Genomic DNA, 15,404 nt, shown 5'->3' on the forward strand with positions numbered 1-15,404 from the left:
AAAAAAGAGAATGTTCATTGTGTGACGCACTAGGGTACATGTAGCAAATATTTACTTGATTATAGAAACGTATTGAATTTTACGGTTTCTTTTAACTACATTGTTGATCTGTTCGTTACAATGACTGATCAGGACGATTTTTATTATATAATTTTGCGTAACAATATAATCTGAGGTTTTTTTTCTGTATAATGAGCCAGTCAGGAACGTATGATAAGCAAAGTTTGTCGGGGTCGGTGGGGTCGGTTTGAGACAAGGTCAGGGGGAGCTATAACCAACTGTACAGATACGGTGAATGCACACGGTAAATGCCATGGAAACAATTTTTCCTTCATAGGCTGCATCCGAATGCCTAAAATCGTCTCATCTTCCCTTCCCTTCATGTTCATTCTTGCTTATCGTACTATCTGACCCAAACGCCTCCATTGTTTCCCATTGAATGAAAGGTCCACAGACAGTCCGTAATGGGCAATAAACACTGAAGGCCCGCGGCTCTCTCCGCACGTACCCGTATACAGGAAAAATACCAAGTAACGATTCATTAGGTCATATAACTTTGCCCCTACGCCCAGGGCTCAAGGCTTTCTTCTCATTTATGCCTTTATGCGTATTAAAAGTGACTTACGAATGCCAGGCATACCACGAGGGAACCTTGTGAAACAGATTTTACTGAGACGGAGTTACATTTGTGTGCACATCTCCTTCGGGTCTTATGCTGAAACTGCAATGTTGTATTTGTAACTTCAGTTCTGCTAAGTCTCTGTTCAGACCTTAGACCACAGTTCCTCTGTCCCAGGGCAGTCATGCCTTTCAACAGCGGTTTTTTTTCTGACTTTCAAACCATAACCATTTGCCACAAACCATGGTTTTGGCCAGGAACTTAATAATCAATTTGATAAGACTTAACTGTGTAGCAGCCACTGGTCTCGTGAATTCGTTGATTTAAAGTTTCAGGTCTTATTAACAAAACCTGTCTGAGTTCCACAGGGCAACTTAAAGGGCGAGTTGCTAGTCGCCTAGATTTCTCTGGATATGTCACGGTGGGTTACTGCAATACAGTACATGTACAGTAAGACAACATGTGAGATTAGATTGACAGTGTGTACACTCTCTGATAACCTTGATTTAGAGGCAGAGTGTGGGACATAACATGGACAGAGCTCTCCTAAGTCTTAATTCCACCGCACTATATACAAATGATGTGGGGTGAGACGTAAATGTTTTAGGCGGTCGCCTATCCAAGGCAAGTGTACAAGTAACAACATGTTAAATCCGACTTCAAAGGTTTGGCCTCACAGCTCTGTCATGACCTTGTTCTGCATGGACAGCCTTCCTGATTAATATTCCAGCTGAGCTTGTGACCGTATTAAATAGAATATACGCATTGTAATCGAGAGCGGTTCATTCATTGTACCTCACATTCAAACGGCTACTTTCGGGACGGTAAAAACCTCAATTCAGCCTAAAGCTTACAGCTGTAGGCTACACGTATTATGGGCCTGCTAATAACTAGATAATAAACCTGTAGGCGTCAGTGTCACGCTTACGCCGCACAGCGGATCTCCAGCTTCCTACACGAGGTTCATTTCAGGACACGGGAGAAATGATCACACTGTGACAGCAATCGGCTGTACGGGCAATTTATAATTAAAACTGCAAAGCTTAATTTAATGTAGGGCACTTGACAAGCTGCTGGAATGAACACTATTGTAAAGAAATGTAGCGGCAGAAAAGTGTATTCATTATGGAAAACCTAAAATAAGCTTTGGCTATACACTACCTTAATTCCTTGCAAGACGGTTACTTTCTCCTCCTCGTCCAGACCAAAGGACACTTTTCTGGTCGTACTTTCTCTACCTCCCATGTCGGCGAAGCCTGTGTACTTCCCCGGCGACCACTAAAAATGCAGACCGTAGGAGGAATTCACTTGTTTCACCCGTCTGAATTTGACAGAACCGATAATGTAGTTTTTGACCGTCAAGCCCACTCAGGAAAAGGTCACTTTGCAGGACGTGATAGTAGTAGCTTACTCTCGATGCGTATAGGTGGATAAAATAATGATGATCCAATTAAATTGTATCATGAGTCACATGTTGGCCAAGTGATTTGTGGGAACTGTAGTCCTATCACCTAGAAGGCAAAACGTCGTTCTGTTGCTAGTTTTTCAAACCCAAGGTCAGTTTTCACTGAAAACATCGCAACTAACCTAGAACGGCACAACCATCACACGACTGGTTTTAGATACGGGTCACATGTCAGACCCAAACGAGTATTACACTTCGGAAATGTTGATAAAGCTCGCTCTGTGGAGTTTGCAATGCCGTTTATGTACAGCAGGGGGAGATGTGGTTATTGAAAATAAATCTCAGACGTGAGGCAGATTTCAAAAGTAAAGATTTTTTTTAATTTGCACACATGGAATGTCCAACGCTTCACAAATAGTTGAATACACTCTGTGGATACACAATTAAACTGAATAAGATAAAAAAAGATTTTCCCCGAAGATGAACTGGCGATTCGGTTTCGTTCAAGCGCTGCATCAAGAGTTGTGAAACTTCTGGCATGTCATTTTTCTCAGTTTGTAACTGTACATTTTATAACTAATCCTGACGGCCAATTACACATGTGAAGCCAACACTCGTATCTCACACCTGAATTTGCTGACATCATAGGTTTCAAGGGATCAGGGTGTTTCACCATTACACACACAAACACACACACACACACACACACGCCATGACAGCTCCTCTAACGATTTTCACAATTTCGTTCACAAAAATAAACTAGTGCTTGTAGTCAGAAGGTTTCCGTATTCAGGGTAATGAGCTGCGGCGTAAGTCAGACAGGCGGTTACAAACACTGGACTGCAGCTTTAACACTGTGGTGACAACATATACTTTTACTGTGTTACCACAAATGGGAATGTGAAAAAATGCTCTTTTATTGTTACCAGCTCTTAACTGAATGACATCTGATGCATCCAATACATGGCCTAGTTTACTGAATTAAAAGAAAAAGCATTTCAACAGCAATGAAATCAACTTCTGGGAATAAATCAAAGCAAGTGGAGCTTGTAATCAGAGGCAGCAGTGAAGTGGTGAGATCACACTGACTACTGCATAGTGGTACTGACAGACAACAGGAGAAGCATCTCTACACCCAGCGGCCCTGTTTGGTCTCTGAACATAATCGGTTCAGGCAGCAATCATGTTAATACCTAGATAATATCAGGTGGCAGTAATCATGTTAATACTTAAATCATAACAGATGTATATTTGATGATAAATGTGAGCTTTTTTTATATTTGAACAGATAAGGTTGTTGTTATTTTTTTTAGATCAGCGTTGTTAATTAACTCCTTAATGAACTGAGGGGAATGCAATACAAAATAATTATTATTTCACATGGTCAAGGTGATACTTATATAACCCAGTACTCCCAAAATATATACATTTTTGGTCATAAAAATACATCTCTTTCTCTCTGTGTGTGTTGACATGAAAATTGCAACAAAGATTTTCAGATTTAAAAAACAAACAAACATGGACATAACTTAAAAAAAAAAACCAGGAGCAGCTTTGCTCAAGTCACTGAAACTGTGAGTGGCACTGCATGAAACCAGGGACATGCAAAACAACTGGTTGATCACTGCGCACGAGCCATTGGTCAAATTATTTTTCCTTACTCTCAAAATATAATGTAGTGAAAACGATTTTGTGTCATAATACCAAGTAGCCGTTTAAACTAGAAACAATGCATTTGTTAGTCAGAATAATTGTATCATGGCAATCACAGTTTTAGAATAATAAAAAAAAAACATAGACATTCATTAAAATAAATTAAAGACATATAAAGTGAAGGATAATTCAGAGACATCTGGGCTGGGCCAGGCCTAACTGTCCATCCCATCTCACTGCAGTAGCATATCACTCACAGCACAGACAGGCCTGACTCTGAGCTCTTCTCTTCCAAACACTGAACCCATACAGTTAGGAAGAAAAAAAAAACAAAACAAAACAAAAAAAACATAAAACTGTCTTTAGTTTTATTAAACGAGCAAGTCGGATGATACACATATAGGCTGATGAGAATGTGCGCTTAGTTGGTCTTCGTACGCATCAGAACTGCAGCCTGAATCAGCAGACTCGTTTTTCAAAGGCTGTCCAAGATCTGTTACAAAACGTTATTGTAACATTGAAACCAGGGCAACCTGGGGCTGCAGGCTGCCCAAAACATCACAGGTGGGGAAAAAAAGAAAAAAAAAATCCAGGGAAAGGCATCGTTAAACAGGGAGCAGACTGAAGCGGGCGATGAACACAGGGCATAAGGTTTGTCTGAATGTAGCTGTCCACTTACGCAACCACATCAGCAAGAAGTTCAAACTGAAGTGTTAACTTTGAAATGGTAAAAGTGTGAAGGAGCAGAAACGGCTGATTAACCTGGCGTGGACGAAAGAATTGTGAACACTGGTGAAAATAAATGAGTTGAGAACACTGGTTTCCAACACAGTGTGATGGGTGATAAGCTGGACTCCTCTCACCACCCATCTCCAGCAGACCGGCTCCCAGGGGGACGGGGCCAAGTTCTACTTAAAATCTGAAGGAGACAGGCCAAGCTCTACTCTCCTCTGGTCTAGGCTTTGGAAGAAAGTCATAATAGTCTTATTTCTTTCTCTCTCTGTCTCTCTCTCTCTCTCTCTACTCATTCGTTTTCTTTCTCTCTCTCAACTTCACTATTCTACTACCCCTCTCTCTCCATTTTTTCCTGTTCTTTCAGTGTCTGTTTGCTCTGTGTTCAGGCGTTGATGGCTCTCCAGCGGTCACTGCCGATGCTGTTAATGCTGCCGGTTCCGAAGGGTCCTGACACTACGTCGTCCAGGTAGGCCACGCCCGAGCCGTCGATCTGCGTGTTGGAGTAGGGGCCGCGGTCTGGGTCTCTCCGGCCGGCCAGGCCAGAGGCAGAAGTCGGCGGCAGGTGCACGTCAGACTCATCCGGCTCATCTATCTGAGACTTATAAGAGAAGAGGATCTTCGGCTCCGAACTGTGTCAGAGAAAGAGAGAGAGAGAGAGAGAGAGAGCAAGAGAGGGAGAGAGAGAGAGCAAGAGAGAGAGAGAGAGAGCAAGAGAGAGAGAGAGAGAGACAGAGTGAGAGAAATAGTGAGTAATGATATGGTCGTTTGGTCTTTCATTATCCATCATCAGATCTGGCTCGGTGTACAGTCTTAAAAACTGTATGAATAGTCACACACAAATGTAAATATATATTCTACATGAGTGGACAGTGCTGCTGGTATGAATGGGAAAGGTATGGGCATGATGAAATGGGATGACTCTCTTCTAGCCAATTTCCTGGTCTGGGCAAGAGGGATCAAACAAACAGACTAAGCAATAAAGACATACGGACAGCACATCTGACTGTCCTCCAAACCTTTACCCACCCGAAGAATCCTTTCAGAAAGGTCACGTAGATCAGAGGAGCAAACACGGAAAAGTAGAGAAATGTGGTCACGTCAACACAGCTGCAAACACACACAGAGAGAAAGAGAGAGAGAGAGAGAGAGAGAGAGAGAATCCAATAAAGTGAAATGAGTCAGGCCCACACTCACTGGAGGAAAAGAAGATGAGAGTATTCGTCTCATGTTCTTCTGTAAACTTTCAGAGGATATGACTCTTTATGACACTAAACTAAATAAACTAAAGATGTTGGGAACACGGGAAGAGACACAGGCTTCACAGTAATCATGTCTGAAAACTTTCATGAGACAGAGCAAATAAATGATTACTAAAAATCTATGTCAATGTCAAAGTTCAAACAGCATTGCTGTACCTGGACTAATAAAACGGCAACGCAAAAAAAAGATTCTCCTAGTATCTTTCCTTGAGCCTTTAAGAGGTGATTTTATTTTATTTTAAAAAGTCAAGAGCCGATTTAGAGACACATGGAGCAAGTGAAAACCCTTTGGAATGATGGTCCATCAGGACCAGGACTGAGGATGACTCTTACCACAGGCCCTCAATAATGTCAGCACAGAGCAAGGCACTACCTAGTCCTTGGACCAGGTTCAGCACAGACAGGATGAATGCATACACGTAAAAACTCCTCTTTGCTACAGAGAGAGACAGACACAGAGAAGGAGAATAGAGAGAGACACAGCCAGAGAAAGAGGAAGGGGGGAACATGAGAGAGAGAGAGAGAGAGAGAGACAGAGAGAAAGACAAGGAGGAAGAGAGAAAGAGAGAGAGAATTGAAAGAAACCTTTATAATCACCACCTGGATTCCTCAAGATATGGCAAAAAAGACCCTCATACAGCCAAAATCTTAAAAGGAAAATAAACAACATCTGATGACTTACATGGCAGCGATATCCTCTCTCTGATGGGCGTTTTTGGAAGGATGACTATGAAAGAGTAAACCTAGGAAAGTATATATATATATATATATATATATATATATATATATATTTAGAGGGTTTCTTTCAGAGCGCAAGCAGATAATTGTAAAATTACAAGTAAACACTTTTCATACAATATCCAGGATAATATCTACATATGTATAAACAGTACAATGTAAACCTAAAACAAAAAGAAAAGATATTGTAAACTGAAACAAGCCACTGGTCAATTACCAGGAAGAAAAAACAGGAGCTGGCCAACCAGAAGTGTCTTCCCCCATGGCCATAGATGTTGAAGTCTTCAGCTGAGAGGTGACGGTCAGGATACAGAATCTCCAGAGTGCCCTGAGAGAAAGATCAAACAGGTTCTCTCCCAAACTCTTCAGAGATACACAAGGGAAAATGGGGGACGGCTGGTGTTAAACGCAGCTGTTTAACGGAGTCAGACTGTCAAATAAACACCTTGAAGAGAGTGAATGTTAAGTCTCTGTCCCAATACTTTTCCATGGCCTCACTGAGTGAAGAGCATGGTCCCGTGGAAACGGAATGGGACAGGGCCCTGTCAATCAAACACCTCACAGACAAACTACACCTGCATTATACCCCAGGTGTGTCACGTGACACTCAACAACTGTGACATCATCAGATACAGGCTTATTTATGACAGGTGTGTGCGTATAGTGAGGATGTGGGTGTGTGTGTGTGTGTGGGGGAGAGAGAACAGATTCTAACCTGTGTGATGGAGTAAGCCAACGCCAGCACTGCAGTGATGGCCAGCACACGCTTAATACTGGATTTACTCTCCAAGTGACCTACCACAACACAACGCAGATAAAAAAAATCATCTCCCATTCATCCCTAAAAACACCAATACACTGCGTAGAGGTGAGAATTTCCAGTGACAGGCGTGAAACATCTGACAGTATGTCAGGATATGAAAGTGAAGAAGAGGCGTGAGACAGACATACCGAAGGCCAGCCCCAGAATAATCACACTCAATTCAATGGCCAGCAGGAAAAACCGTGTCATCTCCCACAATACCTGTTAACACACACACACACACACAAAGATACACGTTCATTTATCTCTGCACTAACATTCACACAGAGCTCTGCACATCAGTACTGTCCATTTATACAGCTAGTCATTCAGCCTGGAAATGCTTTTGTCCCCAAGTGCTTTCGGTTCTAGGTTTAATCTGTAATGCGACACAACAACTAAAAAAACATAGGCCTACAACAACAAAAAAAAGAAAAAACAAGAGAGGCCTACTAATTTGATTGTTTGGGGCTATTTAACAGAACCCCTTTTGCACAATTAGATAAAGTAAACACTAGCAGTGCTAATGCATGTGTGTAAGTGTTCTGGGTTACTGTAGTGAATTTTCCCACAGACAGAAACTGTTCACCTGAGCACAAAGCTACATTATCTCAACATACTGTCCAAGTAACGAGGGAACAGGTGAGTACAGTAAAAAAAAAAAAAAAAAAAAAAGATTAAAGAAGGAAATGAAAATAGGATACAAAAGCATTAACAATGTACATCCCCCTCCCCCCCGCCCCGCCTGCCAAGTCAAAGTTGTGTTTCCTGTGCTCCCGTGCCTCATCACTCACTGCACCATTAGTCAGGGGTATCTGGAATTCTAAACATGTCAAGAATTTCAGTCAGACATGTAACATGAGAGAACAGAAGGCCTGAGAAACTCATGGGCCCCTACTCGTGATGTTCTGAGGAATACAACTGAATGATAGGACTGCACCTCATTGTTACTGTGAGGCAGGTTTACTTCATCATACATGGATCTCCCAATGGGTTTGTCAGAACAGTAGTGTGTGTACATGCATGCGTGAGTGTGTGTTCTTACCTTGTCAATGACAGTGGCAGCACTGGATGCACTGACAGTCATAGACACGATGGCTCGAATGATTCCCACTGCTACCACCACAAACACCTAAAAACACAGGTTAAAACAAACAAACAAAAAAAAAACCCACACACCTCAGACAGACAGGTAACAACACCGCACAAAGCCAAGCCCGCACAGGGCAAAACAACTGGGATCCAGTTAACAGTGCAGTCACACGCATTAAAATAACAGTATCATGCACATTTCAGTTTTGCTTTAATGGTTCAGATGAGATATAGCAAGCCGCAAATGCACTGCAGGAGAACTCATGAAGCTAGGAACAGATCTGCTTTTTTAAAATCCGTATCTCACGGAGCAGAACAACTGATTCTGCCACATGACTCGAGTGTTTCATAAACACTACTCTAAAGCTTTTGTGTTACAGTGCATGAAACTGCCAAACCTCTTATCCATCCAATCAGCTTCATTTCAACTGAAAAATCATAAGGACTTGCCTGAGCCATTTTTAATTTATTCATCTATTTATTTATTTGCTTGTGCCCTCACACATGGCCCTGCTCACCAGGATGTAGAAGGTGATGAAGATGGGGCTGGATGTGAGGCGGATCTTGGCACGAGCTGAAGGCAGTTTCCACATCAGGAACATGAAGAAGGCCACGTTGGGCACCAGCAGCAGGAGGTCCCAAAACCGCACTCTGGCAGACATAGAGTCACAGCAAACTACTTTAAGCCACAGAACACCTCTAACCCATCACAGACAACCTGAGCTAACCTCTCTTGAAATTTAAATGAAATTTAAAATCACCAGGATGATTCACAAATTAATGTACATAAGTTCCAGTAGATGTTCTGTTGAAACTATATTTACAATTTCTTTTGGACTTCTAAGAGAAAAATGAGTGGCTACATCCAAAAAAAAGGCATTTCTCAAAAACTTATCACACATGTAAATTCCGTTTTAAACAGTAACTCATCATCTCCCCCTTAAGGGAATCACCTAATATTCCACTTTCACAAAGCAGACTGTGCAAATGCCGCATAAACAAAATTTGTATTCTCATTTAACTTACGACACGCGTCTGGTAAATCAGGCGTGGAGAGTGGAATAAGCGCTTCACGTTGTCATTTACACAGAAGCAAATAAGCCACAAAGAGGACCTCCGGTATTTATCGGGCCACATACAAATTGGCCCAAATTTTACAGGGTAAGCAATCGCTGAGAAGGTCAACTGTTCTGTTTGCTATCAGATTTTAAAATGGCTCGTTTAGAAAGAAGAACCCCCCTATTCCCACACCCCCCGTTGGTATGCTCACTGTAAATATAATAAAACAAAAATAGCCTTGGTGAGAATTCCCCCAAAGTACTACTGAGCCTAGTCATCCAAGCAAATGCAGTTATCTTGTAAAACACCTTGTCGTGTCGGTCTGCCATGTAGTCAGTCTTACCTGGAGTCGCCAATGTCCTCGTACAGAACTTGAAGACATCGGTGCGGTTTGGAGATATTGCTTTCCGAGGGCCATGTAGGCACGACCGACGTGTTCTCCACGGTGGTCGGAGAGACCGTCCCATTACCATAATGAGTGAACCTTATCACAGCTGTCACCGGATTCAACATTATGCATCCAACAGCCTGGACAGAACCACAGAACAGTAACTTAAGTCACGAACACGCTACGTCACCTGTTTAAGAACTCTGAACACTACGTAAATCAAGAAAACGTTAGCTAAATGAATCGTTCAGACGCGTTCGGTTTTGTATGCATAGCATATCCCAAATACCTTTCCACTCCAGTTTTTCTGAATATTTTGCAAGTTAGATAACTTCTCTAAAATGCGAAAATATCAGATTAGTGTGCAATCCAGTGCCACGGTCGCCGCACGAATGCAAACAAACCTTTAGCACACCACGATCGTCTCGTACTGTCTTACATAACTCTTGACAGCGAGTGGCTGGTTAGCAACACAAGTCTTTTCGATTTATTTGACAGCTTAATGTCCCATAACATTTGTAAATTCCAGAAGGGGGATCTTTGACAATACGGTCACAAGACGGACGGCTATTGGTCTATCGGGGGTGATTTGTCGACAAAGCTGAGTTCAAGTGGCAAATTCAATGTATACTGCCCCTGTATCTTCAACAGATTTGAACAAACAAGTGATGTTATCTTGCCGGGGAGCCATCTATCCTGAAAACACAAGCTATCTTTACATCCACCCCGTGCCACACAATATTAAAGCCAACTTTACAAGAACTATTGGATTAGCGAATTTAGCTACGATTGTCAAAACAAACAGAAACGAAGTATCTGTTATGCTAGCCAGCTACGGTGATGAAAACGTTGCTTACCTTGGTTTGTCAATTGCAAATCAGGAGCAAATTTGTTCGGTGGCCGACTCAGACAAGTTAAGAATAAACAACATAGCAACCTATTCTTCCACTTTCGTTATTGGCAGTCAAAACAAAAGGAACAAGTTTAAACAAATTGCCTTCGGTAGGTTCGTTCTCTAAATTAACGTTGATTCCCCGGTCACCTGACCCTCCATTTCACTGGCATCACTGCGACTTCCTCCTTTAGCTTTCTGCGTAGCCATAGCCAATTGCATTGTGGGACATGTAGTAATTACGTTCAATACGCGTTTATGAAAGCTCTTTGATTCGAAAATGTATGATGTTAATGTTATGGATACTGTGATAAATACAGCAAATAACATTTTCGAAAAACTAACATTAACTGTTTGCTTTGTGACGATTACGAAAAGAGCCAACTTACACTGTTGAACACAGGCAGGAACTTTTATTGTTGTCATCAGCAAGTTTTAACCACAGTAAAATTCAGGGTGTATTGCACAATCATTACATCATAATTTTCAATAGCACACAAGTATTCGTGATATATTTTATAATATATTTCATTTCACAATGTTTTGCTAATGCACCATTTTAAACATCACTGATGAAGCTCAGTGTTCCTGTTAGTATCACTGGCAGAGTGTAATGTGTGCCTTTGGCTGACCAGACATCATTCTGACAGCTAAGTAAACAGGCTCAGTGAAGCCAGTCTTAAAAGTGTGTAGGTGTGTCTTAGCTCCGCTGACATTGCTGATGCTGTAAAAGGCCAGAGTGCACTGGCTGAAGCTCAGGAGGATCTCCATTCTGTTCAGCGCTGGAGTCCGTTTCAGGGGTGTCTCCTGTCCTTGCTCATACGCCCGCAGTAGGTTATCACACCACATGAGACACCAAGCATGACCACTGCTCTCCAGTCCGCTGCCCATGCCAGAGCGGGGTAGACCCCTATAACACACCCCCACGACCCAGGGGCAACCCTCCACTTTCACCCCCCAGCGGTGCTCTCCGCTGGAGAAGCTCTGAGAGCTGAAGACCTGCAGGAAACTGGTAAAGCGTTCTGCTCTAGCCGGATACGGTTGCTTGGTGACACTGAAGGATGCCGTTTTGAGGTCCTCTGACAGGAGCAGGCTGGAATGGACTGTATCAGGGTCAAAAGTGACCTCGGAGGGGTTCAGGACCGCTCGTAAAGCTCGCTGAGATGCACCAAGGTCGACCCGGAGCTGGGCATTTCTCTGCTCGAACTCAGCGCACACGCGTGTCATGATGGTGTGCATCTCACCTGTGTCTTCAGGCATCTCCACCGGAGGCTCCTCCACCATCAGGGTGGTCACCTGAGCTTCGGTCTCCAGGAGACCCTCACAGAATGTGGTTTTGTCCCACTCCAGCAACAGAGTGCCGGCCTGGATCTCCATCTCCTTTAGTCGTTTGTGGAGATCAGAGACGTATTTGACCCTCCTCCCCAAAGCCTCCTCCTTGGGTCTCAGCTCCCCTTCTATCAGCTCCATCCCAGCTATGCTATAACTCCTCATCAGCTCCATCATCTCTTCAATTACCCTTGCAACATCTGCCCTGAGTGCAGAGTTCACTGTCTTAACTGCAGTCTGTCTTTCCACCTCTTTAGACAGCACATCCTCCACAAAAGCGATCTTTGTTTTCAGATCTTTTATCATGTTAGCAAGCTTGGATCTCTGCTCATCTGTATCTTGCCCATTCTTTCTCTCTGCTTCTACCTCTTCTCTGTGGTCTGACCTTTTATTCAAAGAGCTTGCACAACACTCCCCAGTCTGACTAAATGTCTCCAAACATTCTTTCTCAATCACACCACAGTCGGTCTGCCTGACTGAGGCCCTGTAGCTCTCCACAACATTCCTCAGTTTGAAGTTCTTCTGTAAGGCCTCTGACCCCTGGTACATCTCTCGGCACTCTGGACAGCAGTACTGGCCTTTACATCCAGGCGCTGCAGACGTCTTGGTTTTCTCCAGACAGTTAAGGCAGTAGGTATGCCCACAGGGGAGTGTGACTGGTTCAGAGAAGAGATGGAAGCAGACTGGGCAACTGAGCTCCAGCTCCAACGAACTGTCAGATCTGCTCACAGACATGACGTCTGAATGAACGAGTTACGATTTGTTTCAGACCACCCTGTGAAAGAGTGGAAAAGGAGAGTGGGAATTATGATTGTTCCTCTTAACAAACAGCACACTGTTTTATGGTCAGCATCCAGTATAAACCGTAGACATTAAGTAGGAGTGAGCGTGTGTGGGGGTGGGTGGACCGGGGGTCAATTTAAATTAAATCATGCCACCTGTAGGCCTTTTGCGGTATTCCTTATTTCTAATTTAAAAATGCGTAACTATTAGACGCATTCGAAATTCCAGGTGTAAGAGGGCATTTACGGAAACATTCAACTGAAATAAATATAACTATAATAAATAAAAATGTTGTATCCCGTAACGGCACTCTGAGTACGCTAAGTTCCATTTTCCCGGAAACTATGATGCAGCCAAAAATCTACTTTCGATTTTCCGTGGCGCGCTAAAATGATGCCTCATAAGTTTTACTAAAGTAGCAACTAAAACAGGAATAGATTTAGTCTATAGTAATCAAAGACAACCTTTTTTAGAAACATGCAGGCTAACTGCTGTATAAATCTTCTTACCTTTCTGTCAACTAGAAAAACATCGGTTCTGACTGGCTTATATCTAATTAGTCGTGCAATCAAGATTTTAAAAAGTGCAATCCTTGAAATTTAGGAACTTATATTTCCATCCTGAACTTTCCAACTCTATAGAATACCGTATCATTGCCACACCTGTCTGAGCTAAACAGCCAGGAAGCAAGTTTTCGCACGTGTGATGTTGTTCGAACGGCTGAAAACAGGTTATATATAACATACTAGTTGTCTGACGAGTAGCAACTTGTAATTTGCGTTAACGTTTTAGTAGCAATCATTTAATATCCATTTAGTAGTAATTATTACTCTACCTGTGTGCGACAACAGCAGCTACAGCATAGGTAGTCCTATCTGTCATGCCACTGTAGAACAAGCAAACAAACAAACCAACTTCCTGTCAGTCCAAAGGGCGAGATTCCCTCAAATTTCCAAAGTAAATTGCATGATACTGCATGTGCGACGTCATATTCCAACAAGCCTGCAGCAGGGATGGATATCTAATAAAGCACAAGTTTTCTTCATAGATCACAAGATCAACTGAAACTACAACAGCAGAATGCAAAAATCGACGTTTTATTTTAAAGCATGTGCCTATAGATAGATGTTGCAGTGATGCTCCATGGAAACAACGTCGTCCAGGTCCAATAAATCGTCAATATATAGCTTACCAATCACCTGGCCGCTTCAAAACTTATAAAGCGAGGAAGTAATAAATAAATAGCGTATCAGTTCAAAGGCACGGAGACGTACCGGTTTAGACGACTTTTCCAAAAGTGTCCTCATTCTGTAACTTTAGACTTTCACAAAGTATACGTGTCAAATACAGCATCTGGATGTGGTACATTTTAGACGCTGCGCGGGCTCGTTAAAGGGACCGCTCCTTTTTGCTGCACATGCATTGTCATGGTCGTTGCGAAAGTCATCCTGTTGAGTAGCCTTCACATTTTGCAAGGATATCACCAATCATGACGATCATTATTCAGGCCAAATTCGCCCACTAAGACACATGTCTTTTTTTTTTTTAAATGCATTTAAAACCAGTCGTGTTTGTTCTGTGCGCAACTTGGTTACCAGGACAACCTTCCACAGCACTTTGTTCCGTTACAAGCAAGAAAATATCGAAACAAAACGTACAGTTGACAAAGTACAGAGAATTATATTCAGTTCCATGTATGTATGTTACTATGGCAGTAGAATCAGAACTACTTCAACCACAGCAGTAGTCTTGTCTTGTCTGTACTCGTTTCCTCCCGTGCACTCAGAGATGTCATTGCCTGTAAGTCATCACCAGAGCTTTGGTCCTCCATAAAAGTTGAATTTGGTGACAGTGAGCAAATAAATTAATAACTTAGTGCAGTGTGGATACTGTGTCTTTAAAGGAAACTATCATAAATTAAATCAAATTTTTAAAAAATCAGGAAATCCCATTTCATAAAGTGGGAGAAAGCTTCAGCGGCAGTAGTGTGTGTATGCTAGGTCCACGCACATGCCAAGATCCAATGGAGTTTGCGGGAAAGACATAACTGAGGAACACATATAAATCTAAATATTGGAATATGCTGTTCAAAGAAAGCAGCTCTCTGTAGGTTTTGTTGTTGTTGTCATTGTTCCCTGTCTTTAAATTTAGTGTAAAAAAGATGTGCATCTGTGTAAGTGTGTGTGTGCATGTGTGTGTGTGTATAAGTTTCTGTGATCTTCCTCAAGTATGTAACAGAGGAGTAAAGAGTAAGCCCTTTTCAGTGGTTTTCCCTTTTACAATCGCATTCATTTGTTCCCATTTTGTTCTGTTTGGCATATTAGCAAAAAAAAAAAAAAAAAAGAACTATAATTTGTCACAAGGTTCCACTGATAGACTCTTCTGTGGCCTTTTTGTAGTGTTAAGTCCATAGCACAATACATCTCTCAAGTTAATCTGAAAGAAAGAGAGGAAAAAAGGAGAAAAAGAAAGAAAGAAAGAAAGAAAGAAAGCATACAAGCTCATGGTAAGAGGCTGAGCTGTTTGGAGAGAGAAAGCAAGAGACATGGACAGAGATAGAGTCTATCTTAGTGAGGAGTGTTCCAGTGGAGAAAGAGCAATGAAAACAGAGAGAGAGTCTACTTTAATGAAGAGTAATGCAGCGTAGAAA

General features: G+C 42.2%; 3 protein-coding genes across 5 annotated transcripts in view; all 3 read right to left on the reverse strand.

Annotated features, from left to right (window-relative positions):
- chchd6b (coiled-coil-helix-coiled-coil-helix domain containing 6b) overlaps nucleotides 1-1,988 on the reverse strand; it is a 30,950-nt gene extending 28,962 nt beyond the window's left edge. For both annotated transcript variants that reach the window (XR_004025383.1, XM_030776546.1), the window contains exon 1: nucleotides 1,781-1,988. Coding sequence is in view for 1 of the 2 variants with exons in the window: in XM_030776546.1 (XP_030632406.1) it covers nucleotides 1,781-1,864 (84 nt within the window). In the remaining variant the exon portion in view is untranslated. The remainder of the gene's footprint in view (nucleotides 1-1,780) is intronic.
- A 1,518-nt stretch (nucleotides 1,989-3,506) lies between these two features.
- tpra1 (transmembrane protein, adipocyte asscociated 1) lies at nucleotides 3,507-10,782 on the reverse strand. Of its 2 annotated transcripts, none has more exons than XM_030776544.1 (11): nucleotides 10,608-10,782; nucleotides 9,706-9,890; nucleotides 8,822-8,954; nucleotides 8,257-8,343; nucleotides 7,361-7,433; nucleotides 7,125-7,204; nucleotides 6,627-6,737; nucleotides 6,354-6,414; nucleotides 6,005-6,107; nucleotides 5,439-5,519; nucleotides 3,507-5,041 (listed from the first exon to the last, which is right to left on the reverse strand). In XM_030776544.1, the coding sequence occupies exons 2-11, from the start codon at nucleotides 9,873-9,875 to the stop codon at nucleotides 4,795-4,797; spliced, it is 1,146 nt and encodes a 381-aa protein (XP_030632404.1). In that variant the 5' UTR covers nucleotides 9,876-9,890; nucleotides 10,608-10,782; the 3' UTR covers nucleotides 3,507-4,794. The 2 variants fall into 2 exon arrangements, with proteins under 2 accessions (XP_030632404.1, XP_030632405.1); XM_030776545.1 differs by lacking the exon at nucleotides 10,608-10,782 and adding an exon at nucleotides 10,040-10,123.
- A 424-nt stretch (nucleotides 10,783-11,206) lies between these two features.
- Nucleotides 11,207-14,046, reverse strand: trim107 (tripartite motif containing 107). The gene is made up of 3 exons (XM_030776543.1): nucleotides 14,029-14,046; nucleotides 13,590-13,640; nucleotides 11,207-12,746 (listed from the first exon to the last, which is right to left on the reverse strand). Exon 3 carries the CDS (start codon nucleotides 12,704-12,706, stop codon nucleotides 11,240-11,242), a length of 1,467 nt encoding a protein of 488 aa, XP_030632403.1. The 5' UTR covers nucleotides 12,707-12,746; nucleotides 13,590-13,640; nucleotides 14,029-14,046; the 3' UTR covers nucleotides 11,207-11,239.
- Between the last annotated feature and the right edge of the window lie 1,358 nt (nucleotides 14,047-15,404).

This window comes from Chanos chanos, chromosome 6, assembly GCF_902362185.1.
Source record: "Chanos chanos chromosome 6, fChaCha1.1, whole genome shotgun sequence".
Lineage (NCBI taxonomy): Eukaryota > Metazoa > Chordata > Actinopteri > Gonorynchiformes > Chanidae > Chanos > Chanos chanos.

Excerpts from the sequence above, each read along its gene's own strand:
- tpra1 (XM_030776544.1), bottom strand. The coding sequence starts at position 9,875 with ATGTTGAATCCGGTGACAGCTGTGATAAGGTTCACTCATTATGGTAAT. Across the intron at positions 7,434-8,256 it reads CTGCCACTGTCATTGACAAG|GTATTGTGGGAGATGACACG; the intron begins GTAAGAACACAC and ends GTGTGTTAACAG. Across the intron at positions 5,042-5,438 it reads TTTCTGAAAGGATTCTTCGG|TTCGGAGCCGAAGATCCTCT; the intron begins GTGGGTAAAGGT and ends TCTCTGACACAG.
- trim107 (XM_030776543.1), bottom strand. The coding sequence starts at position 12,706 with ATGTCTGTGAGCAGATCTGACAGTTCGTTGGAGCTGGAGCTCAGTTGC.